Raw genomic sequence first — 26,946 nt, forward strand, 5'->3', positions numbered from 1 at the left:
AAGCACAGAAGCCTTCTTTGTCTTTCATTATACTTGTACTCCACACTTCCAGAATCTTCCTTCAGATGATCCTCCAGGTGAGGAACTAACTTCTTGGTTTGTTGCTTTCAGAAAGCCTCCTTATACACAGCCCTGACTGACAATTAAAACTTTGTTATCCAGCTAACTGCTGTCAACAATATTCTTATGTTTCACACTGTGATACATTTAAAGGAATATAAGACATTTTTTAAAACACATTACATATTCTCTTGGCAATGTACACACACACACACACACACACACACACACACACACACACACACACACACACACACACACACACACACACACACACACACACATACAGAACTTTCAAACTGCCTCAGGCACACAAATGCTCAGAATCCTCCTACATGTACACAAACGTGTATGCATACATGTGAGTGCACACACATATACATACACACACACATACACGTTTATGGAGGTGTGCATCTATGTGTGTCTTTTTTGTTTATGCATGTGTGTGTGTGTGTGTGTGTGTGTGTGTGTGTGTGTGTGTGTGTGTGTGTGTGTGTGAACCAGTCACATTTTATTACCTCTGCATCCTTAAATTTTATCTTTGCATACATTTTGCAGAGATAACTGTATCACTTTCAGCAGAGATATGGCATTTGTCACTCCAATTTGTAGTCTCCAGCATAACTGTAGAAGAATCCCACCTCTAGCAGTACATCATTGTCATACCTCCTAAAGAAAGATGAGCAGGCATACCCTCATTATTCATTTCCCCCTCCCCAACAACTCCAACAGGTGCCTGGGCCACTAACTGAAATGAGGTCAACTGGGTCATAATCAGGGCTTTATCTCCCTGTGCCAGTGGAGCTGCTGGGATCCTGTACCATTCTAACACTTCCCACAAGACATTTCAGGGTAAACTGTTATATGCCTTCTCCAAGGCCAGAAAATACACCTAGACAGAACTGGAAAATTGTTATGACCCCTCCAGATTTTGCAAGGACAAAGAGTTGATCCTCTGTTTCACAATAGTACAGAAACTACATTTCCCCTCTTGAAGGTTCCTTTCCAGTACCCTGGCATATGGCTTCCTAGGGATGCTGAGATGTGTAATGCTTTTAGAATTTTGGCACACCCTCTTTTTCCTTTTTCTCCATTTCAAAATGGGAGACCAGTACCCCATAAATGCGTACAAATAAATTAATAAGTACAAATACAGACACACACACACACACACACACACACACACACACACACACACACACACACACACACACACACACACACAAAATGTATCCCCGTGATCTCTCTGTGTGGACTCTTGCTTTCTGTCACAATCAAAATGAGTGTGCAGTTGTCTGTGGATTGCCTATAGTTCTCTACACAGTCTGCTCTCTGTATGTTGCTGACACACTGTAATACACTACCAACCTCTACTATTCTTGTTTTGTGCACTTCTGTGTAACCAAGTGTATGACATTACCAGCCCTGATATATGTAGCTATATACCTGTGAATTCCTTACCCCATTCCATATCCAGGGTGATCTGTTCCTTAACCTTCCAGATCTTATTTGTCACAGGGGTAGGCAACCGTTGACCCCCAGTACTAAAAAGTGACAAACACATTTTGATTGATACTCCTATAGGGTCTTGATCACTGACTTCACCATCTTATTGTTTTTCACTTTTCAGGCAAAACTTCTTGCAAACAAATTTAAAACATATATGGGTAGCCAAGCATCTCAAGTATCACTTCCCACAGTCGGTCTGCCTAACATTTTAAAATCCTGAAAGAGAAGGTGTCATGATTTTTGGCACTGTGCTCAACAAAGTAGTTGCCTAACCCTTGAGCTACAGTTAAGTATTGTGCACATATGATGTAATTCATTTGCACTGCATTTTATGAAACTATATTGTTTTGGCTACAGAGTGACTGGCAGATTTGGCTCAGTATATGTGATGTCGGCTGCATCCTATTTGATATGACTTCTATGTGGAATTTCCTATGTCATAGTAAACAAACCAATCTCTACTCACTGGCTGTCCGCCATATTGGATTTTGTTGTTAGCTACAGGTCAGGATAAAGATTTCTTTTCAGTGAGCGGCTTCTGCTGTACTGCTCGTTCCTTTTAGGATACAGTCTGCTGTTTGTTAATGCTGATCCTTGGCTAATGACATTATCATATCAAATTTAATTCAAATAATGTACAAAGCAATACCCATATGGTTCAGATCAGACTCGCTGAGTTCTGGTTCAACAAGTCAAGCATCTCAAGTAATTAGTACATTTCTCATTTCCCCAAGATGTGGATGGGGTAATTTAATATACTTGATGCATTCTGTGAAAATCTGTACTGTTGAGAGGTATGGTGGAAGATTTTAAGCATTCAATGGGAAGTTGGTCAACTGCTAATATTGTATGTTTAAGTTGTGGTAGCAGTTTTTGTATTATTTGGCTAGAGCAAGTTGAAGAGAACTGATGGATGTTTAATGGAACATCTACTAGATTATTTAGTGCTGCAGGCTTTACTTGAATGAAAAGGGTTTGAATTGTGGAACAATGCTTTGGTTTCTTTCATTTGGAAGGGGATTTGGCTGTGTAGCTTTTTTCAGGTTTCAGACTTTTGTTTATGGCTGCGCAGTAACTTTGGGTTAGAAAGAAAGGTTATTGTTTTGGTGTCAGTTTAGATGAGTTTTTTATGCCTGGTAGGATGTTTCAGTTTTGACTTTAAACCATTGCATCCATGCTTTATCTCTTTCTTGCATTACCTATTTGGTGATTCTAGTAAGCCAAGGGGTTTGATTAAAGTCGACACTTCATATTTTTTCTTAATGGAGCCTGTCTATTGACAACCGATAGAAAGTAAAAATTTTAATTTTCAATTGCTTCATCTAGAAGTAAAGTTTTTAGGGAAGACCAATTGATATGCATAAGTGATTAAGAAAGATGCGCAGTTTTTTAAATAATATCACTAACCATACCTCTCAACCTCTTAGCACAAGAAATCTGGACAAAGCCATAAATAATAAGGGGATAAAGGGCTAAAAATATGGAAATATTTTAAACATTGCTCTTATAAACGTAGAAAGTTGACGGAACAGTTTTTTCATTTACATGGATTTCATGAGGAGTATAAAGTATGAAACTCAAATGTCTGCCTTTATTTTTGGTCTTCAATCCTCAATATTTTGCCAGGAAAAATAATTTTTTTATGAAGAGCAGATCAAAAACGTGAGGCAAAAATCTGCACATTCTGTGAAAATCCGGATGGTTGAGTGGTATGTTACTAACAGGGTGTATTCCTTGCATCACTGGCATTTATTAAAGTTTAACAGTGTTGAAAAGGTACCCCTGTTGTATAAACTATGTTCTAGTGCTTAATTTTAGTTTTCTTATTTGGGTCATGCTACTTTTTGACTTCATTGGCTAGCCGCACTTTTACGTTTGGTTGCCAATTTTCATCTTTAGCTGTTTGTGATGCCAGCATCAGCCATTGTAATAGTCTGTAAAATGCAATGACACAGTTTAGGTTGGGGTTTGTAGAGCAGCAATATTTGGATGCCTGTTGTGAAAGAAGTACCTCAGGGATCCTTAAGCAGACCACTGGGGTTTTCAGTTTACAAACCTCATTTTGTTTAAATTATCTAGAAATCCATACCTTAGTTATGCTTGTTGTATTGAATACCCAGATGATAGCAAAATGGCAGCTTGATGCAGTACATAACTGGTTAAGGTTCAATATACATTGGTTTTGGTAAGTCAGTAGATATTTAGCACCTTTATTGAATTATTACTCACATATACATTTGTATAAAAGAAAACAAACCATGTTAACATGTTCACAGTTACAAATATTATACATTACATATATGCTTTTATGTAATCATCATCAATCCAACATTACATAAATTGATAAATTCCTTCCTTCTCTTAAACCTCACTCCTCAACAAAACATTATTCTGCATGTATTGATCTCACAATTTTTATTTTTTTCTGTATAGTTTGTTGCTACCCTTTTCTAAAGATCCCATTTCCAGTTTTTATCTCTGTTACAATATTCACTACGTCAGGTATAGTTGGTTAAAACTTTGATTTCCATTTTAAAGTAATAGCTTTGTTGGCAGACACCAGAATTAAACTCTACAAGGCCTTACTATGTCTAGGCAATTCAGATCCTGTATCCCAGCTACAAAAAATAATAATTTCCTTAGTTACACCTATTTGCTCATCCAATATTTCTGATAGAGTATTCTGTAAGAGATTTTTAAAGTCTGCCAACTTATTGTACTCCCAAAACATGTGTTCCCAGTTACCTCTTTCTTCCCCATCATACCTCCAACATTTAACATCTACCTGAGGAATTTTTTTTTGGAATCTGCTTGGGGTATAAAAATACTCATGCAATCATTTCCAAACAATAATCCTATTTCTTCTAGACTTTTTACATATTTGGGAGCCAGACATATGTTGTCACATTGTTTCCCTGTGTATTACTTATCCAAACCCTCTTGCAAATCTTTTCTAAACTCCTCTAATTCCTATAATTATTATGCAGTATTTTATATGCCCTACTAATTATTCCTTTTTAACAGTAGCATCTGTTCTTTCAGTTAGGATTTCCCTATCCCTTTCTCTTTGTCAATACTCTGATATCAGTTCCTGATAGGGAAGGCAGCCTCTACCCTGTAGTCCAAATGTGTTCTTGGTCTCTTCCCATCCTATTACCTTTCCCTGGCTAGTTATTTGCTCCCAATACCTTGGCTCCTAAATTCCAACCCCCTCTTGTTTATTCTCTGTACCCCTATTTGCAGTTATCCTTCTTGGCAGAATTTCCTTACTCCATTCTTGCGTTGGCTTAGTTCTTAGAATACTTTCTTCTACTTTAGGAATATAATATTCCGTATGGCTGTTGTTATTCTGTTTAAGGACTTGCATCCAAAATCCCATTCTCTCCTTATTGTTTGAATCCTCCCCACCCAACCCACGTCATCATCATCCCTTTTCACTTTGAATTATAGCAGCAGTTGTTTTTTGAGTCCTAGACAGGCTAGTAAGAGATTAAAAAGGGGAATCTGCAAAATATAAATTGGGAAAAAATGGAACACTAAAAGAATGGAAGGCACTACCCAGTAGTGTTAGGTGGGTAGTTTAGAGCTTTTTAAGAAAATGTTAGATCATTGTGTGATAATGAAGGTGGTTAAAGAATAACTTGGCAAGATATATGGAGTTTATTCATAAATTGGAAGCCCTCTTTGATACAGTAACATTTAGCCCTGCTGTCTTAGTATGGCTTGCTGACTGGTAGTGAATCTTTTTGTGCCACAGTCATGTGACACTGCAGATAAGACAGAGTGTGTGTGTCAGGTATGATATCAGAAAGCCAGTGAAAGGGCAGTACCTACCACCACCCCCATATGCATCCCCCTCCCGTGCCATAGCCAACATTTTTTAGCACTGGGAAAAATTGCTTTACCAGTGCTACACCAGATTACAGTAAAATACACCTAGTGTCACTTCTATGCCTCCTGCCAATTTTGTGAGTTGTTTGAGAAAATAATTTAAATCAATAGAGGTGTATTTGCATACTCTTTGACCCTGTACCCTTTTTAGTGATGAGCCTGTACTCTGCAAAATGAAATATAAGACGTCCTCCACTTTTCAGTCATAACGTATCACTTGTCTTGAGGCTGAAAGCTAACACATTTGCTGTTATCTAAAGTACAGAGTGTTTTGTGCTTAGGAAACCCAGATATAAGAATGTTTCATCCTGCCACATTTATGAAGAAGCAAACCTATAGGTAGTTATGTTATTTACTGCTCAGCTGAAACTAACTTTTGTCCATGCAGTGCTAGAGTGAAATTTCAAAATGTGTGGGCTTTGAAGGTATGAAAGGTGTACATCTATAGTTATATGCCCCCACCTCCACTCATATTTGCAACACTGAGATAACACACTGATAGATGGTTAGGACTGTGGTAAGAGGAACTGATTTATTAAAGGACAGTTGTTTGAACATAAAATGTCTTCTGCAGATTAATTTGCTTACGTGTTGAATACACAATTAACAGGTCTGAAACTTAAAATAATCTATCCTGTTGCTGCAAAAGATGTTTTATTTATAGGGCTCTGTTTTTGTTGTCTCTGCAATATCATTGATTTCAAGCTTAACATATTCCGTCATATACTAATGGGATATCAAGAGGCATTCCATCTGGATTAACCCATGTGAAAGTGTATAAAGGCAATCACTCCATCAAGGGTCAGAATACACATGTACTTGCAAAAAGACACTGCATTAGAGTTAATACATGTGTATGTGTATAAACTCTTTTGCTGATACGGTGAAATGGAAGCAAGTCCATTGATTTTATTTTCAAAGCACACCTGAGTGTGATGAGCTGGGCTTTTTATAATTTTCTGCTAGCTTAGCCCCCACAGGACAGAACCTAAATAATTTACAAACCATTTTCCCAGCAGCACTATGGAAAGAGGATGAGTAAGCTTTATTAATTAGTACCTAATAGCGGCATCATGCTGCAGTTACATACATCCCTCTAATTCCCTTCAGTGCTTATCAGCGGTCCTAATGTGCAGGTATGCCATGATGTGATCCTATTTTTTCTCTATTTAGGAGGGCAGAAAAGGAAGTGTCTTCTAATTTGCTGAGGGAAGGAGTATTAATAATCCCAAGAGGAGTGGCCATCTGGTGTCTCAGTTAGACTTACAGCTTCAAAACAACCACAAGCCAGGACAAGGAAAAGTTTATATGTATCACATGTGGGACTCAGTTATTTTTATTGATAGAATCTTTATTTTTACAGTTGACCTTTCTGATAAACTGGTCCTTTCTGACTAAAATGGTCATTGTCATGTTAGTTTTGATTCCCCAGTGAACCATCTTCCCATAGTAACCACAAGGATACTGTTTTACATAGAGATGCAGCAGTGAAATGGGTTACATAGATAACCTTCTTCAACTGCTGCTTTCTCTGAATGTCTGTCTCTCTTTTCTCTCTCTCTCTCTCTCTCTCTCTCTCTCTCTCTCTCTCTCCCTCTCTCTCTTGCTCTCTGGGTCTCTCTCTCTTCCCTCCCCAACAACACAATTTGTAATTCCTTCTTGTAATCATGGCTGTAAGTACAGATGATTACTAAAACACAAATATATCAAAAACAGCAATAGTCTCAAACTTTACTGTATGACCAGGAACATTGCTAAAGCACAACAGAAAGGTATAAGTGAAGCATCCCAAACCATACCATCTTCAAATACATATTCAAACACCCTATGTCATCAACATTATCATCATCATCATCATCATCATCATCATCACTCTTCTGCTTTCCTGCACATATGCTCAGACTACTGTAAACGGTTCTCTCTGGACTTCTTTGCAATAGAAGCAACTTCTGCTCTGATGTCGTCATTTCTTCATCTGTCTCACAGTGTGCATTCTAACACCTGTCACAAGCACTTAAGTTCATCTCCGTTGTCGCTAGCTTCCTCAACTGTTCTGCCTTCACTACCCAGGTTTCTATACCGCACAGCAGTACCTGTTACTTTTTGTACACCTTAATTTTGTGATTCGTTGGTATTCTTGACACAGTGTGCCAGTTGACTGCAGCCCCTGTGATTCTGGCTTTGACCTCCTCATTCAGACTTCCTGTCTCCTGACCTTTCCCCTCCCAGATGCCTGAAGCTGTTATCTTTTTTCACTATTTTCCTTTCTATTTCAATGTTCTTTTTCTGAATTCCCCCATTTACTGCCATGTCAACTGTCTTGTCTGTACTAAGTTTCTTCCCATGTGCCTTCAGTTTTGAATTCCATTTCCCCTATCGTTTGCTGAAGCTCTTTTTCAGAGTTTGCATGTAGTGCCATGTCATCTGCATACAGCAGCTTTGTTGATCTGTTCCCTACAAAAGTAGTCATTCACCAGTACAAACAGTAACAGGCTCAGAGCTGAAGCCTGATGTTCACCCACTCTCACTGTGAACACCTATGTGAGTCCAAACACTGTTCATACCTGTGTCATTGAGCCCTTGTATATAGCGTGCACTAACTCTACCGATGTTTCTGGAACTTCAGACCAACACAGGAATTCCCAAATCCTTTTCTTGGGATTTCGTCGTATGCTTTTCCAAGTCTAGGAATACCCAGATGGACTCTTTCCTCATCTCCAGCTTCTTCTTCACTGTCAGTGTCACTGCTTACATTGGATCAGTCATGCCGCATCTTGATCTGAATCTGAACTGCTCATCTGCCATCTTACATTGTACTACTCTGTGTATCTGTTTATCAATCACCCTCTCCAGAACATTCATGCAATATGACAGGAGTTTGATGCCTCTGTACTGCCCACAGTTGTGAATGTCCCCTTTGCTCTTGCACATTGGCACTAGAATGCTAGTTCTCCAGTCATCTGGGATATGCCTTTCTCTCCACACACATTATGAATACCTTCAGGAGACATTTCTCCCCAACTCACCCAGAATCTTGATCATATCTGCTCTACATTTATCCACGTTCTACTCCTTTCCCTGAATTCATTTTCTTTACTGATGTTCTTACTTCTTTTAGGCTGGGTTCTTATTTCTGTTTCATCACAAGCTGTGTATGAAACATTACAGCTTCTAAGGTTATTTTTTTATTGTGAAGCTGAAGGAAGCACTCCTTACATCTTTTTTGATATCCTGTGTACTGGTGAGAAGACTGCTGCTGACATCACTTATGAATGATGTCAGATGGCTACTTTTTTATCTTTCTGTCTTTGCCTTACAACCTGATTGCATTTCTTTATGTCATCTACTGATTCAGTTTCCAGATTTTGGTACAGTGCATTGGACACTTTGTTCTTTGCTATTGTAACAGATCTCTTAGCTTCTTTGTTAGCCATACAGCCCTATTTTTACACTGGAGTCTGACTGCCGCAAATCTTTCACTGATTTTGATGGCATTCCTCACTGTCTTTAGAAGTTTCTCCCTCAGCAAAATTCTCACACCACTTTTAGTCTATCTACCTTTAGGTTGTACATTCTGGATCCCAAGTCCAATGGCTTTTACTGCATTGCCCTTCCACCTTGTTTCCTAGATACACAGGATCTCCAGTCTCCTCCTTACTGGTATGTCATCCACTTCCAAGCTGTACCCTGCCAATGAACCTGGATTTAGTGTAGCAGTCTTTCTTTCAGTTTTTGCAGGTTGACTGGTTTTATAACCCTCTTTTAATCAGCAGTGCTATCCTAGGTAACCCAGGCCAAGCAACTGAGCACCAGCTGACAACTATCTTTTAGACCCATCATTGATGAGTTTTATGAGAGGAATACTCTGCCATAGAGGGACTCAGAGCCTTCTTACCAACCTCTGCCCACTTACCACTGGAAAATACCCATGCCCATTTTTGGCAACATTAGTCAATGTGACCAAATTATCTAGAGCCATTTTTTATACAACTAGTGCAGTCTGTGATCCATGTTCTTCTCACTAGAAGATACTGTGCACCACAGCTGATGCCTAAAATGGCTGGTCTACAAAACGTCTTACCTAGTAGGAGGCACCCAGAGTGTGTGCCACTGCCCATGACTCAGTTTTGGGGAAAATGTTGGCATACCACTCAAGTATTTTTGGGAGATGGGAGGTGTGATGATAAGGGCAAGTGCCAGCATAGCCAGATGGACTTTTGTAAAAATTATATGTCCTTTGAATATCAAACTGATTTATACAAGATGCTTCTGTTACAAAAGTATTAGAACTGTATGTCATTTGTATATCAAACTGATTTGTACAGATGCTTGTGCTAAAAATGTATTTGTGAGATTTGCTTGCGTTTAAATGTATCAACAGTGCACCCTGCTGAAATGAAAAGGAATGTGCATGTATTACTGTTATTGAATTAAATGTACCAGCTAGCTTATTTTAAGAAAAATAAGGGGAAATGTAAATAAGCTGTTAAACCATTAAAAAGGCACACCACAGTGCTGAATAGTACCAGAGACGAAAGGTCTGGGAAAGAGCCTTTGTTCTTTAGTTCAGTGAGGAGGGGAGGCCCCAGACACTGCCATAAACATTTGGATGTGTATTGTGGCCATCTGTGCTAAATTCCTGTCTCAGCTTCAAAGGGGAATACTGTAAGAATCTAAAGTCAGGTGACCATATGAGGTCATTCTGTCAGCCCTCTTGAAAATTATATTTTAGAAATTAAAACGAGAAACCTAAGAATATTGAGTATTCTGTTTGGGAAGCCTGACTAGAAAGACCCTCACCCACATCATCGTGCCTTGTGGTAGAAGTAACTTAACTAGGGAACAGTATTTCTTTTATATTCAGTCAGGAATACAGTGAAACTTAGTTCAGAGAGTGTTTTTCTTTATTTGTGTGAGTCTGTCCATCAATGTTAATTTCAATATTTTCTGTGATTTGAACTCTCTGGTTTACTGTAAATATATATTCAATATTTTCATGTTCTTTTATTATTTATTATTAAATATATTTAAAACTTTTATTGTGGCTGGTCCTTGTAGAAAGTATTTAACCTTTGAGAGTACTTACATTTATTTGGTGACACTGTGTGGGCCACTCCAGAAGGCCTAGATGTCTTGGTGAACTACTACCATTTGTATTAGTATTAATATTGTACAGTATAATTGGATACACTTTTTAAGACCTTTATAGTAACTGACTGGTGGCAGTCAATCTACCTTATAGTCTGGGCAAAGCTGGCAGAGCAGGTAATCTGTGCCAGCCTGTTTGTGTGTGTGTGTGTGTGTGTGTGTGTGTGTGTGTGTGTGTGTGTGTGTGTGTGTGTGTGTGTGTGTGTGTGTGTCTGTGTGAAAATTAAATCATAGTGTGTGTGAGTCAGCTACTTTGGGCAGGGACACAAAGCACTGGGTTTACAGAGAGGGTGCTGGAGGACTTGACTTGGACACTTGGCAGAGGACCTAACCCTACAGCTGTACCAGTTGGGAGTCTTATTGTGGGCCTGGAGGGAGACAGATGTAGAAACATCCAGACCCTGGGCTGAGTGTGTTCCCTGTGTGCTCATAAGGGAAATTGTACTTGCTGCAGAGAGGTCTGCATCTAGAAATATTGAGTATATACATTTGTATCCCGAGTGCATGTCCCTCTCCAGTGTCAGTGGTAAGGATTCAGGCTCCTTGATTACTGGCCCAGCATAAGGATAACACATATTGGTAGCCATCATTTATTGATAGCAGTGGCGGGCATTGCAGTACAATACTGGGGGAGAACATGCAGACTCCAAACAATTATTGGCCAGAGGTCATGATCAGAAGGTGAAGGCTTTACGTATTGTGCCATCTGTTTCTTGTCACACTACTATTTACCCAGACTTCCTCTGTTATTTTTTACCATTGTTCTGATCTATAATCTTGCTTCTACAGTACATCGTATTTGCCATTAAAAAAAAACTCTGAATCCAGCATCTTTTGGTGGAGACACTCTCACCAACCCTACTCATATAGGGACTCTACCACCCATACCCCAGTACGTACAAATTCTAGCCCACAGTCACACAGTCATGGAGAAAGTCAGAAAACCACAACAGAAACAGAGTGCAGTACATTCCTGAAGTAACACCTGTTGTGCTTTTAACTTACATAACAACAATCTCAGATGTCTTCCTTGAAGTTAACAAATCAAAAGATGAACCATCAGATTTTTGATGACATATGCAATCAAACTAAAATCCCATCTGTTGAGCATTACTGATGAACCAATATTTGATTATCTCAGCATAACTCGTACTGACATGGCCCTCCTCGGGGAATATTTCTAGACTTTTCTAGACTCACATTTTCTTTCCTTAATTGTTTTTGATGCCACAACCTTGCCTTAACCTGAGAATATTTGTGTATTTGATTTAATAACTGATCAAAACAGGACTCCACTGGCTCCTTTTCAGCCATCGCCAGAACTATGAAACAAGACAGGCTCATTTGTGTTTCACACTTGGAAATACACTGATAGTCATTTACAACAACCACAGCACATGGTAATACAGTGGCGTATAGACACATTACAGGAAAATACCAATAAGGAATAGACAATAGTAAGAGAGAAGCTAAAATATTAATGCAGCGTCTCTGTGTATTCATTTAGTCTGACTGTGTACTTGTTCAACAATGCTTTTATTGATACCATTGATGGGTATATACCTCTCAACTTTTACACTCAAGATTTCCAGACAAAGCCAAAAATAATGGTGGGGGAACAAAAGCTTCAAATCAGGGAAACGTTTAAATATTGCTGTAATTCACCTAAACAGCTAATAGACCATAATGTTTTGCATCGACGTGCATTTCCTGAACAATGAGAAGTGTGACGTTCAGGCATTAAGGACTGACTGTAATACTCCATTATTTAAAAAAATCAAAAATGGTGTGAGTGACCGACAAAAAATATGAGGTAAAATTGGGGACATTCAGTAAAATGAGGGACAGCTGAGAGGTATGAATGGGTATATCATTCTTTACTATTAGGTAATAAAGGGAGGGCAGGACATTAAAAAGGGATATGATTTTTGAAGAGTAAAAGTCAGAAGATAGAGTTAAATTAATATGATGATTATAGACATTGCTTGATACTTAGAAAAGGAAACAGCATACAGGATAATGGTTTTATTGTCCATTACTATAATGCGCTGCCAATCTTTCACTTATTACCTGTTATAGGATAGAGGCTGTACACTGGAAAATGCAAGCATTACAGTCCAGAAGGGGTGGCTTTACTCTTTATGTAGCTCTCTGCCATTATGTACAGTGCACTAACATTGGTGTGAATGCACACCACCACACATGCTAGTAAATAACACATTGTATTTGGGAAATTGTACCTATATTACACACTAGCCATGCTGAATTTTTATTCTCATGCCACAATATGCTTTTAGCAAACAGTCCTAACCTTTTCCCTTAAATCTAGTTAAGACATGTAAGGTACCTCACTTGGCAATGTTTGTATTTTACCTTTTTTCACAGGGGACAGTGTCCTATTACTTGTTTGGATGTTGGAAAAAGAGTCTGTTAAGGCACAACAGTCTGAATTAAGACTGATTGACAGATGTGATAAAAACTTGTTTGGACTGCCTTAGAATGTTTTCATATTTTAAACCTTCCCAATGTGAATTGATTAATAGCCTGAAGTTTGGGAGCAGTAAATGGCTGAATTGTTAAAACTGTGATTGCTTAACTTGTCTGAAAGAAGCTAGCCTGAGTTGGCTTAGAATGCTTTTCAGAATATAAACTAGTTTGGATTGGTTTAGAATGCTTCTCAGATTATAAACTTTCAATTGTAAAACCAGCTGTGAGCTGATTGGTAGCCTGAAGGTGAAGAGGAATATTGTCTGTATTTTATGTATTTATTATTTTATTTATTTCTCCTTGTTTACTGGGAAGTTCCAGCTGTGGTTTATCTCATTTTCAGTGGAGGCCCAGCGAGTAAAGCTCTACAGATTAGGCAAGTACAGTTAAAGAAAAAAAAAATACATTTTATAAAATACATTGAGTTTACATGAAAACAATTATATGAATACATCTACAACACATTATATAACATACAGGAGCCTTGAAGTTACTGAAAAACATTGTATTCATGAGGTAGTTTGTTACAGAGAAGTTGCACAGGTAAGACACTGGATGATTGGATGTAATATGTGATGTGCTTACCAGCTGGAAGTGCAGAAAAGGTTAGCAAAGAGATTTACCAGGAGGTAGAACTTAAGAGGGCAATTAGTTATATGAAACATTAGATAGAGAGCTTGTATAGACCTGTACTAAAGAAAATAGAAGTTGTGGAAGTTATCTGGGAAATGGAAGTTTTGTAGGAGAAAAAGTAGGTAGAGGATAGAGTGGCAGTCTTTGAAGAACAGTGTAAATGACAGCTGTGGGAGACTATACAGTGAGATTTTTACTGATAGAGATACAAAGTCATATGCGTTAAGATTAGAGAACAGAAAGGTTAAGTAAAGGGAGTTAAACTTTGATAGAGTTTAGGTTGAGTGATATTTTGAAGTCATGCAATGTATCTACTTGACTTATTTCAGGGGGGATTTGGTTCCATATTTTTTCTTCCTGGTTAGAGTATAGTGAGTCTTATGTGCTATTATTTGATTTTGTGATGGATAGAAAAGCCTTGTTGTCGGATTCTAGGACACAATTAATGTTATAGAGTTGTAGTATTCCTTTCAGAGCTGGGCGTTTTTCTGGGGAGTTTATTAAATAGTAAACAAGACAGGTAGCAGCAATGCCAAAGCAAACCAATAAAACAAAGAAAATTTTAATAAAATAAAGCGCTTTTTGTTTGCTACTATTAGCAAACTTCTTCAGACAATGTACCAAATCACATTCAGGTTATATATACCTCCCCCTTTTACATTAATTAACTAATTATTTAATTAGCTTACCAAAAGGAGTACTTCTCTAAATTACTTCACAAGTTTCAAAGCCATCCACTGTCATAAATAAATATAAAACTATTATAAAATACTTTGATAAAAATCTAATCTAAACTAATAAAAAAGGAGTAACAAATAAGCCAAAAAGTGATATTTATAATTAGTGTTTTAAAAAACATATATTTCCATATGAGTCCTTTAAACTCTTATGAACACTTATAATCATACTAGTGTAGACTTCAATATGAACCACCAGTAATTTGTTAATTTATACAAATATTAGTATTCATTTTTTCTTCTTAGGAGAACTGGAGTTGTTTTGGCAGATTAGGCTTAATGCATACAACTTACCAGGTATAAATGAAAATTGTAGTTTGAGTAGTGTGTTAAAAGTTAAAAGTTTGAAAAGATGACTTTAGGATAAAGTAATAACATAGGTAAAATATCCATGATGAGAGAAGAAAAAAAGAAAAAATGAATACTAATATTTGTATAAATTAACAAATTACTGGTGGTTCATATTGAAGTCTACACTAGTATGATTATAAGTGTTCATAGGAGTTTAAAGGACTCATATGGAAATATATGTTTTTTAAAACACTAATTATAAATATCACTTTTTGGCTTATTTGTTACTCCTTTTTTTATTAGTTTAGATTAGATTTTTATCAAAGTATTTTATAATAGTTTTGTATTTATTTATGACAGTGGATGGCTTTGAAACTTGTGAAGTAATTTAGAGAAGTACTCCTTTTGGTAAGCTAATTAAATAATTAGTTAATTAATGTAAAAGGGGGAGGTATATATAACCTGAATGTGATTTGGTACATTGTCTGAAGAAGTTTGCTAATAGTAGCAAATGAAAAGCGCTTTATTTTATTAAAATTTTCTTTGTTTTATTGGTGTGCTTTGGCATTGCTGCTACCTGTCTTGTTTACTAGTTATATTTTCGTGTTTTTACTTGTTGGAGTTTATTAAATAGTTTATGATTATTATTATTACATAGTTATAGATTATTATTTTAACATAAGGTAGAGAACAATCATGTAATGCATTTTATGAAAGTGACAGTGCTTAGCATTTGTTGTTGGCTCTAATAAAACGTTTTATTTTCATTAGTGGCACTGTGCCATTTCTTTGTTAATTTTTAATTGGTTATTTGAAAATTTGATATACTGACTTAGCCGAACATTTTTCAGCAATGACTGTAATTGTAGCAATAAACTTTTAAAAGTATTAACTGCTTTCTTAGTAAAGTTTTACTACCTAGAGATTGTACCCAAGGATTAATATTATATTTTCATTTGGATTTTCTTTCCCAACCTGAAGATCAAGTTTCAAATTAAGAGCTGTGTTTGTTTCTGAAAAGAATATATATATATATATATATATATATATATATATATATATATATATATATATATATATATATATATATATATATATATAGTAATACCAGCAGTATGAGTTCTCTCAAAAGCTGTATTTATGGTAAAAAAAAAAGAAAAAGCCAGAATTGATACTCCAAGATATTGAGAAGCATGTAGGACAGAGTCAGAATGTGCTTAACTGGTTCACAATGCTTCATGCTAGCCAGCAGTGCCCAAAGTATGACATTAAAGAGCAGATTCTACTTGAAATGAGATAAAACCTCACAAGTGGCTCTACATAACTTTTCCTTCGAGAAATCCTGCAAAAGTCCTAAAATATCAATATTCAAAACCCCTTCGCCAGTACAAATTCTAAATGCACTTTGTAAGACACTGAGGTGATAGCTGGAATCCAGACAAGAAATTTGTATAGCTCCTGTCCCCTTTCATCCCAGCCAAGATCTTTAATTGGGTGCTGCTCTCAATATCAGTATTTCTGTTGAGAGGTATTAAAGACTGTCTGTCTGCATTACTCCAAAACAATGTTTCTTTACCTTAGATTTATACTTCTCACAGGTAAACCAAGTCCACATTGCTCATGTCCTCAATGTTAAACATGGAAAGGTAAAACAGGCTTTCTGCATTCTCATTTTAAGACCAAGCTCCATGGTATTTCACAACTTTCCTCAAAATCTCAAGAGCAAATTAAGTATACAACAGGCTATCACTAGCCATATAGAGACCAGTCTAGAAGACAGAACTTGCAGCTAGCTATGTACCACTTTCTGGAAACATGACAGAAACTTTCATGTTTAACTGGGAAGGGCCATTAACCATAAACCTGGGAGCTGCCGAAGCAGGTTAAACTTTCTGTTATATTCTAAGGAACCAGAATTATGACACATTATATTCCTCTTCCTCTATTCTCATATTTCTGGTAGTTATTTCATCTAACCCAATAAGGTATTGCCAGACTTTCCAGACAGGAGGTAGTCACCCATTTCAAAAATGCATGGTTACAGTACCTGAACCTGGGACGTGCAGCCTCTTTAACTACAAAAGACCAACAGAGCTGAGTTCTGATTGGTATGTGTTACTCATAGTGTCAGGCTACTTTAAACAAAGACCACTTAGTAATACTAGGTTTTTATAAAAATGCTGTGCAGTGAATTTTGTATTAAACATATTTTTAAATAGGCCCAGCTAGGAGTATGGGGGAGCCCCTGGTACACAATTCAGGAATCTGTGTTGTGCTTCCAACAAGTATCTCTAAACTGATCAGAGGTACTAACACAGCCAACTAACAGTACAAAGTAACAGTACCTTTGTGCGTGGATGATTAAAACCTCTCCCAGTTTGATATCCTGGCCTGTTATTTATATAAAATCACAACATATCACATACCTTTGAGTGAATTATGTAGACCACTTGATTGTAAGAGAAGCAATACAAATTTTTGTCACAGTATCCACAAATTAATGCAAAATATCTGAGAGTATTGTGAAGATATGAAAACTGTCTTGCTATATTATTAGTTAGCCAAAGAAGAATAAAAGAATATCATTTTATCAAAAGGAAAATTTGCCCCACAGACTACATATGACTGTAGAGTCTGTTATATAAGTAATATGAAGGCAGTCAGGAGGGACTCTGGCATATTTCTGATTTGCAAAATAAAGTTTAAACTCTGTCCTGTAGCTGAGCATAATCTTTTACAGCAAATTTTGGCACATCATTTGTATTAATCACATATTATGCCTTGTTTGAAAACAAATAAGTCAGTACTCACAGGGCTTTTTTCATTAAATAGCCAGAACTGGAATTTATTAGAAAACATTTTATAAAATAACAACATAAATGAATACAATCAGGAATCCAGACTTGGATGACGGCTTCTGAAGAAGTTAACTGGGCTATGTATATTTATACTCTCTATCCACGTCTCTCTCTAGAATGAGATAATTGACCAAATACTTTGGCAATGTACCTGTAAATTAATAAAAAAGTGGTTTTATAATCAGGTTGTGAGTGGTTATTTCATTGGTCTATTGCATGTTTCTACTTAGAAAGTATTGTGGTTTTTTTCTATGTACTTAAAAGTTTTCCTTTAGTTGTATATCTGATAAATGCCTTTGTCTTCTCTGCCACCTAATTAATAACACTGATGTTATTTTTTGGTAGGTGGAAATACAGACATTTCCTACCGAGAGTGGTACAAGCCTCTGGTCTGGTTTTGGATTCTGATTGGCCTTGCCTACTTTGCTGCTGTTCTCAGCATGATTGGAGACTGGCTCAGAGTGCTGTCCAAGAAAACAAAAGAAGAGGTAGTGTGCTTATCTTTATGTATGCTAAAAATTTGTTGTGCTTGATTTAGTCATTGATGAAGGGATGTTAAATGCCTTCTTATACTTTTCAGCTGCATCTTTAGTGCTACCTGACAGTGCAACTCGCATATAATAAACTAGAGCCGGATATAAGCATTTAACAGTCAGAAGTAAGAACATTAATGTCATAATAAGTCTGACGATATAATAATTCTGAGATTGTGGTATCTTAGAGAAATCCGTTACTCCAGTAAGCAATTTTCAAGTTAGTATATAAATATATGTATGTAGGATATGTGTGGGAGTGGAAACCCCCTCCTACAATCTTGGGGGATAGAGGGGAAACAAAGCCTCCCCCTGCTAAAAAATACTGTAATAGTTTCATTATGAGTTTTGATTTTCTGTGTTGGCTGTTACTTTCAGCTTCACATTAATATGTCTGTGTGCTGATTTTCCGTCATACAGCCAGAAACCAAACATACAGGTCCATTATTCATACTGTCAATGGTACAACAAGTAACACACTCACCTTTGGTGCGGAAGGCTGTGGGTTATATTTCCACTTCAGGTAGATGGATTGTTTACACTGCAATGCAGCATTTGTGGGGGAGAGGGGTGCTGCACTCCTGAGTTTGTCTTCCTTCAGATGAGATGTATATTAAACTGAGGTCCCATCTGTTTGTGTTGGTGGCAGCTCAGTTGGATGTAAAGGATTCCATAGAACCTATCAAAAAGACTAGGGATCCTTTATTAAAAATATTATCTACAATATCTACATTATTTACATATTATACACTATTTACAGTTATATACAATTGTTTGCAACCATTTTTCCATTATTTGCAAAGCTTTATATGTATGTGTGTGTGTGTGTGTGTGTGTGTGTGTGTGTGTGTGTGTGTATTCATTTTCTGTATAGACATTCATTTTAAGATCCCACCCTTTTACCAATAGGCAAAATCTTGTCTTTTGCATTATTTCTGCCAATATCTATTTTCCATTACATTTTATCTCATTCATCTTTCATTCCATATTGTCCATATAATATACAATATCCTTCTCTCAATTTTCTTTACATATTCTCTTTTACCTTTATAATAATCATATTCCAGCATGCCCATGTTTATATTTTCCACTTTCTTAATTCCATCCAAGTAATTCTCTTCACATAACGTTTCATATCATTTTTTCACCTTTATTCATTTTAAAAATACATGTTCCACTGTTTTATCTTCTCCACAATATTTACATATTCTTTCTTCGATTTTTATATGGCACATTTGCTTTCACTAGAATTTTTTTCTTGATAATCTCCATGAAAAAATCTCAGCATTCTATATATTTTTACATCCTTCTGTTCTCACCTTTATCTTTTAAATTTTTTCCTTCATCATTTTTTTTTCATGGATAAACACAGTAATATTTGTTCATTATGTTCAAATACCACAATTTCCTGTTTTCTTCTACCTTCCTTTTCTTCACTTGCTGCAGTATTATTTTTTCTTGATACTCATTCATTTCCTGTTCATATCTTATTTTTCCTCATTTAAATTTACTCATCATGCACCATTTTTTTTGTTTTTTTTTATTTTATTATTATACTTATTAATGGTCCATTTTCCTGTTTTATCCATCTCAACACTTTATATAGATTTAACTATGCTGCATAAACCACCAGATTTATTAGACCCAACCCTACTTCTTCTTCATCAACACATACTGTTCCTCTTTTTACTGGGCCCAACAGGGAACTCCATATAAATGAAAACAAAGTTGTCATTAATTTTTTTCACATTTGTGGGATCAGAAACATTTACAACATTTACAACAAACAAAATTTCCGCTCCACAAAGGTGGAGCCACAACAGACCCCAGGAACTATTGCCCTATAAGCCTGACTAGCTTGGTCTGCAAGACCATGGAGCGCATCATCATGGAACTCATTAACAGAGACATTGGGAACCTCCAAACACTGGACCCTACCCAGTTCGGCTTTGTTAAGGGTAGATCATGCCTCTTAAACCTGGTGGACCTCTATGAGACAGTTAACAAGGGTATAGATGAGGTAAAGGTGGTACACACAGCCTACCTAGACCTTGCAAAGGCCTTCAACTCCATTCCCCATTCTGGTATTATAGACAAGCTCACCAGCCTGAACATAAACCCCTATGTCACAAGATGGGTTGCCACTTGGCTCATGGACAGAACCCACATGGTGAGAGTTGCAGGATCTAGGTCTGATTCTAAACCGATTACAAGTGGTGTTCCCCAGGGCTCAGTCCTAGGACCCCTCCTGTTCAGCATATACTTCTCAGAGGTACAGGCAAGCACAGGAGGACTATGGCTGACCAAGTTGACAGAAGACTGCAAACTAGGGGCTATAATTGACTCTCTGGCTGACACAGACATCCTCCAAAAGGGTCTCACTGAGATGGATACCTGGTGTCAAAATCATGGCCTCAAGCTAAATGCCAAAAAGTAGATAGTCAACTCCTTTGGAAAAAACAAAGCACCCACAAACTACCACATAGGTGGTAGTCCCCTAAATATGGAAAACGTAATAAGGGATCTGAAGACCCAAATAGATAGTAATCTCTCCTTTGATAATCACATTGCCAAAGTGGTTAGAAAATCGTTCTATGTGGCCCACCTAATCACAGAAGGTTTTGCATCCAGATCAAAAGAGGTCATTGTGCCCCTCTACTCATCACTCATCAGACCCATCATAGAGTACAGTGCCTCATTTGGGATGTACCTTACTAGACACCTACAACAGCTGGAAATACCACAGAAGTACCTCACCAAGAGGATCACTGGCCTCAAACAGATGCCTTATGCAGCTCGACTGAAGAAACTCCAGCTGTACTCGGTTGCATACCGCCTTCTCAGAGGTGATCTCTGTTTGACATACAAGGCCATGTCCAACCCAGAATTGACGGACATGCTCCACGTAAAGAAAACCTTATCCCCGCAAGTCACATGCTCTAAGGATCTAAACCCCACCACAACAATAAATAGGATATGCTGGAGGGATAGATTCCTGTCCCAGAGACTTCCCATGCTTTGGAACAAGATTCCAATCTACATTAAGCAGAGCTCCTCGCTAACACTCTTCAAGAGAAACCTTGATGAGTGGATGGGAAACAGAAAGTTTACCCCGGGGATCACTTCAGTGGCTCTGCTGGAGAGGCACAAGGAAATAATCTAAGGGGGCGGCGAAAGCCAACACATTCTGGCTAGGCTTATAAATGCCTTCGGGCAGATAGCCTGGTACCTACCTATGAACCTATGAACATATGTAATTTTCCCAGGAACACAGAGCTTACTAAATACCCTTTCTTTTTGTATGACAACTTATAAGTTCTCAAATATAGACAGAAATGTCGTACTTTCTTTGCTATCTCTTCCCATTGTTGTGTTTTTACTATTTCATTCCCAAATGTTATACCTAATATTTTTATCTAATTATAATATTCCGTATCTTACAATGTTCTCCTGATCCTTTACTCATATCTCTGTGTATGCTCATTCCTATAGCTCCCAAGTATTCATTTATTTATTTAATGGTTTCTTTCACCCATTCTTAATTCTTTGTCACTAATACTATGTCATCCGCATATGAAAACATAATTTTTACTCTAATTCCTTCTGTACTCATATTCTGCTACTTTTCATGATGTATTTATTTTATTAGCAGCTATGTTCGTGACTAATGCACATACAATACTACTTGCTGGACATCCCTGTCTTTTACCGTGTTTTATATCTTTCTTTTATCTTTTATTCCTTTTATATGCTGTAATAAATATCTTTTGTACTTTGTATACTCTCACTTATATTGTATTCTTTCATTATACCCCATACTATTTCATGTTGTAGCTTGTTGAATACCTTATTCAAGTCACCTGCCATGACTTTAACTTCTGTTTTCCTATTCATTATGTCATCCACTATTTCTCTTGCTATCATTAGTAATTCTTGACTTCCTTTTCCCTTTCTGCCAAATATTGTATCTTCTACTACTATATTTAATTTTTTCCAATCTTTTTTGTTTTATTTTCATAAAAAAATTGTAATCAGTATTATTCAGTAGTACTGGTCTCCAGTTTCATATATTTTTCTCCTTTTTTCCACATAGAGTTCATAACTCCCACTCATATTTCCTTTTGACTAAAACTTTCCTTTAGCCATTCATTTAACATCTCCACAAAGTATTTCTTCTGCCAACCTAACATATCTCTATAAATAAGGTATTCTATCCCATCTGGTCTTGTTGCCAATTTTAGATTCACTAACCTAAATGTATTATTTAATTCTCCTCTATAATTTCTTTATTATCCTGTTCTGTTAGTTTTTACCTTTCCACTTTTGTTTTCTGTATGTCTTAATTTCTTTAAATGTCATTTCTATGTATTCTTTTACTACTTTCTTTATTTCTTTTTGACTTTTGACAATTTCTCCTTTCTCTTATTACTCTTTTATTTTCTGTTACTATACTACTCAAATAATGTACCATTTCTTCCTTTGTCCCCTTGTAGAAAATACCTTTGTTTAAACAAATGCATTTTAACTTTTTCTTGATTCATCTCATGTTTCTTTCTATCTTAGAATTTTTTCTTGTTTCTACTTACATCTGCAAATGCCTTGTTACTTGCTTTTTATATTTTTTGTCTATCTTTTTTCTTTTTATGTATTGCCATTCCAATTAAATTTTTATATTTATCTTTGAAATTTATCCACCATAATGTCAAATTATTGTAAAGTTTTCTCATTCCTACATGATCTTTCCACAGATGTCTGGTCATTTCTACACCTTCTTTATCTAACTCTTTTTCATTCACTCTCTTAATCCCTTTACCTATGTTTATGTTTCCATTTCTTTCTAGTGTCTCTATCCAAATAGTGAAATGATCTGATAATCTTGTACACTCTTTCCTTCTTGTGTTATCGTTAAACTTTCAGAAATAGCAGAATAATCTATCTCCGTTCTTAGATTAATTTTTTTGTATCTCCATTTTTATTCTCCCACATATACAACTTTCTACTTTTAATTACTTCTAACATTATTTTTAAATTCCCATTAAATCACAGTTAAAGTCACCCACTAATATTACATTCATATTCACACTAGCATACCCTTGAACACACCCTGTTTTTCTTTCCTCGTCACATATGCATAAACTGCTATAATTCTATAAACATGACCTTTCACTCTCAAATCTATTATCATTACTCTACCTATTATTGCCAATGCAATATCCAAAATTGTAACCAGTTTGCTTACATAATATTCCTATACCTGAACACGTTTCTTTCCTTATATTCCAAATAATCTCACCTCCCTGTGTTTCTGTTTGTAATCTGTTTTCTTCTGTTAATATTCATGGATTCTCTAATATAAACACCTTCATATCAAGTGCTTTGCACCATTCTAATACCCCTATTCTTCTTTTTACATTCTTTATGCTATTTACATTTATTGCTAGAATCCTCAGTTTTACATTTTTTTGTCTTGATATTTATATTCGCCTACTATTTAACCTTTCCCTTTCTTGTTTTCTTTCATGCCTAAACCAATGAATTTTCTTTTTCTATCTTTTACCCTTTTCCCAATGGAATCTTTTCTGTTTTACTGTATTCTAATTCATATTTTCGTCATTAGTTACTTCAGATGTCACCTCATTTCTTTTTTTCACTTTCCTTTTTTCTTTTACTCTTTCTTATTCTCCTATTTCAATATTATCTATCATTATCTGTTTATATTGCTCTTTTTCTTGTTCTTGTTCTATTTCTTCCTCTTGATGTTCTTCATGTTTCACTGTTGCAGTCATCACACTTGGGTTATCCTGCCAGGGGTAGCCTTTAGTCAGCCCGAATACCAGAGGCTTAGTATTTCTGCGTCAGTTGCTGTCTCTCCAGGACTGACGTCAGGTCACCAGTGGTATAAAATCAAGCAGCCAACGCCATTACATCAGTCTTTCTTGCTAAGGAGCCTGAAGCAGAAGTAGTTCGCATGAGTGCAGGTTGGCCGCTACCTGAGTTTCATTTCCAAATTGAAATTGAAGTCTTCTAAAGCTAAGTACACCATTGGGGATCCTTTTTCTTGCTCTAACCGATGTCTGAAAAAGTTAACAATTGTCTTTCCTGTGGAAAGCAAATATCACACTGAGACTTCCATTCTTACTGCATCACCTGTTTAGGCCCAGACTACAATGTACCTTACTGTCACTTTTGTGCTTTGTTCAACACCAGAACTATACATCGACGGGCCCTTATTGTAGCTAAATATTTTCACTCTTGGTCCCCGTATTCTGATATGGCTTCAGTAAGCCATCCCACTACCGATCTTCCCAAAAAAAATAAGGGTAAAGACAGAGGCAGACCACACAGATCCAAAACTGCCAATGATGCTTCCGTTAAGCTAGTTGTCAGTTCTCCGGTCCTCAGTGAGGTGCTTTCGAAGCCCCTAATGCCCACTTCTGTGGATTCTCAGGCCGCTACCGAGACCCGTTCGGAGTCCAGTATGCCATGAGACTCTTGGATGTCTCTACCTTGGATGGGTCCGGAGCTGCTGAGCAGGCACCGGCTTCCAAGGAAGTTCTTCGCACTATCGATACTTCACACAAACCGATGACTTCTTTCACGTCTTCAGCCCTTTCTAAAATTACCAAGTTTCTAAGACCCAGGGTACGAACTATGCCTAAAAAAATGACGACCCAAGCGCATGCACCTGCTTCCATGCCTCAATCTCAAATGCTTAAAATGGCAGAAGACCTTATCATGCTTATTAGGGGAAGCCAGCCTACCCCTTCCAAAAGAAAAAGAGACTTGTCCCCAGCAGTTTTATCTGACAAGGAGTCCGATGACTCTGAGGTTTCTGAATATGAGAACATGCAACCCCTATCTGCTTATGAGGATTCAGATGCAGAGGAATCCATTCCTTCTGCCTCTCCTCCACAGGATTTTTCCTTTGGTGAAACCCTACATACTTTAAGGGAACATTTCCAATGGAAATGTCAGGACTATCCTCAGTCCAAAAAAGAGACTCAGGGAATTCTTAGATTTACCACAGCACAGACCTTTAGCCATTCCTCCTGTCTTGGATGTTGTGAATGATGTCTTTATGGAATACAGTTTGACTCCCGATACCCTTCCTCCTGCTCCCAGGAAACCTGACAAGTACTACAGAGTCCCTGACTCTCACAAATTCCTTTTCAAAAATCCTACTGCTGACCTAGAAGTCATCTTCCAAGGACCTAAAGGAATTAAAGCAACCATAGCTAAGAATCCCACCCCATCGGACAGGGATTCCCAAGCTTTAGACAGATTGGGTAAAAAAGTATACACCTCTGCAACTCTTGCCATTAAAGCACTACATTGTCAGTTCCACAAGCTGAAATACCAGCAACATACCATGGAACTCCTCAAACAAAAAATAACTACCTTTCCTGCTTGTGCAGAAAATAAAGAATTACAAGAGCTTATGCATTCTACAAGCCAAGTTAATAAACACACCTTGCAATGTAGCTTTGACGCCCTAGAAGAATCTTGCAGGGCAGCAGTCACTGGTTCTGTACTTAGAAGGCATGCTTGACTTAAGGAACAGACCTTGCCAGGCCATGTCAAATCAAAACTATTGGACACACCATTCAAGACAATTTGTTTGGCACCAATGCAGAAGATGTCTTAAAAAAGATGGAAGAAAAAGCTAAATCTATGCAGACAGTTAAACACTTCTTATAGGTCCAGTCTTTGAGGTTTAGTAGGCATTGCCCCTCCAAGCACTGGTCCTTTCTGGCCCACTCCAGGCCAGCTCAGCCATGACCTAGGGAAAGCAGACCCCCCCCCAGACAGCAGTCACAGGGAATACAGAGATCTAAGCAATGGAGTTCCTCCACTTCAAAAACAGGGAGTGCTAAGCCACCCCCTTATGGAAAGAACTCACAATGACTTTACACCTCCACCCCTTACCTCTGCCCAACTACTTGTGCCCCTAGGCGGAAAGCTCTCATCCCATGCAAACAACTGGGCCTCTATTACCAATGACCGATGGGTCCTCAACATAGTGTCCCAGGGATACAAATTTTATTTCCGCACTCTGCCAACCCCAAAAGGGTTCCCATATCTTCCTCCAAACCAGTGGGCAGAGGCCAAAAAACAAATCCATTCCCTGCTCTCCATGAGGGCAATACAGCCTGTTTCTGCAGATCGGATAGGCCAAGGTTTCTATTCCAGGCTTTTCTTGGTACCCATAAAAGAAGGCACCTGGCACCTAATCCTTGATCTATCAAATCTAAACACCTTCCTCGTGATATCAAAATTCAAAATGCTCACCCTCCAGCAGCTTCTTCCTATGCTTTCCAAGGATGCTTGGTTAGCCACCCTAGACCTAAAAGAACATACCTACACATTTCAATCAGGGAATCTTGCAGGAAATATCTACATTTCAGGGCAGTATCTATGCAGTTTCAGTTCTCTGCACTTCCCTTTGGCTTATCCACTGCTCCCAGAGTTTTCACAAAATGCCTGGCTCCAGCCATTGCTTTTTGCAGACAAAGAAAAATTCAAATTTACTCCTACTTAGGCAACTGCCTGAATCAGGCAGACAGTCAGGAAAAGCTGTTACAGCACCTGACCTTTGGAAAGGACCTACTGCCCTCCCTGGGGTATACTATAAACAAAAAAAAATCAAAACTTGTCCTCACTCAAAAAATTGTATTCCTGAGAGCAAGCCTGGACACAGCATCCCAGATGGCATTCCTTACTCCAGAAAAACAAACAGGCTACTTCTCTCAACTGGCCACCAGAACCCAGTTATCTGCAAGGAAAATCCTGCAAGCT

At 37.4% G+C, this 26,946-nt stretch overlaps 1 protein-coding gene across 1 annotated transcript in view; it reads left to right on the forward strand.

The window, feature by feature from the left end:
* The window catches only part of KCNK10 (potassium two pore domain channel subfamily K member 10), a 972,966-nt gene that overhangs the window by 843,381 nt on the left and 102,639 nt on the right, over positions 1–26,946 (forward strand). Inside the window, exon 6 of the mRNA XM_044074099.1 lies at positions 17,963–18,105. Within this exon, the coding sequence (XP_043930034.1) occupies positions 17,963–18,105 (143 nt within the window). The remainder of the gene's footprint in view (positions 1–17,962; positions 18,106–26,946) is intronic.

This window comes from Protopterus annectens, chromosome 6.part0 (assembly GCF_019279795.1).
Source record: "Protopterus annectens isolate FY-2018-M chromosome 6.part0, PAN1.0, whole genome shotgun sequence".
Classification (NCBI taxonomy): domain Eukaryota; kingdom Metazoa; phylum Chordata; order Ceratodontiformes; family Protopteridae; genus Protopterus; species Protopterus annectens.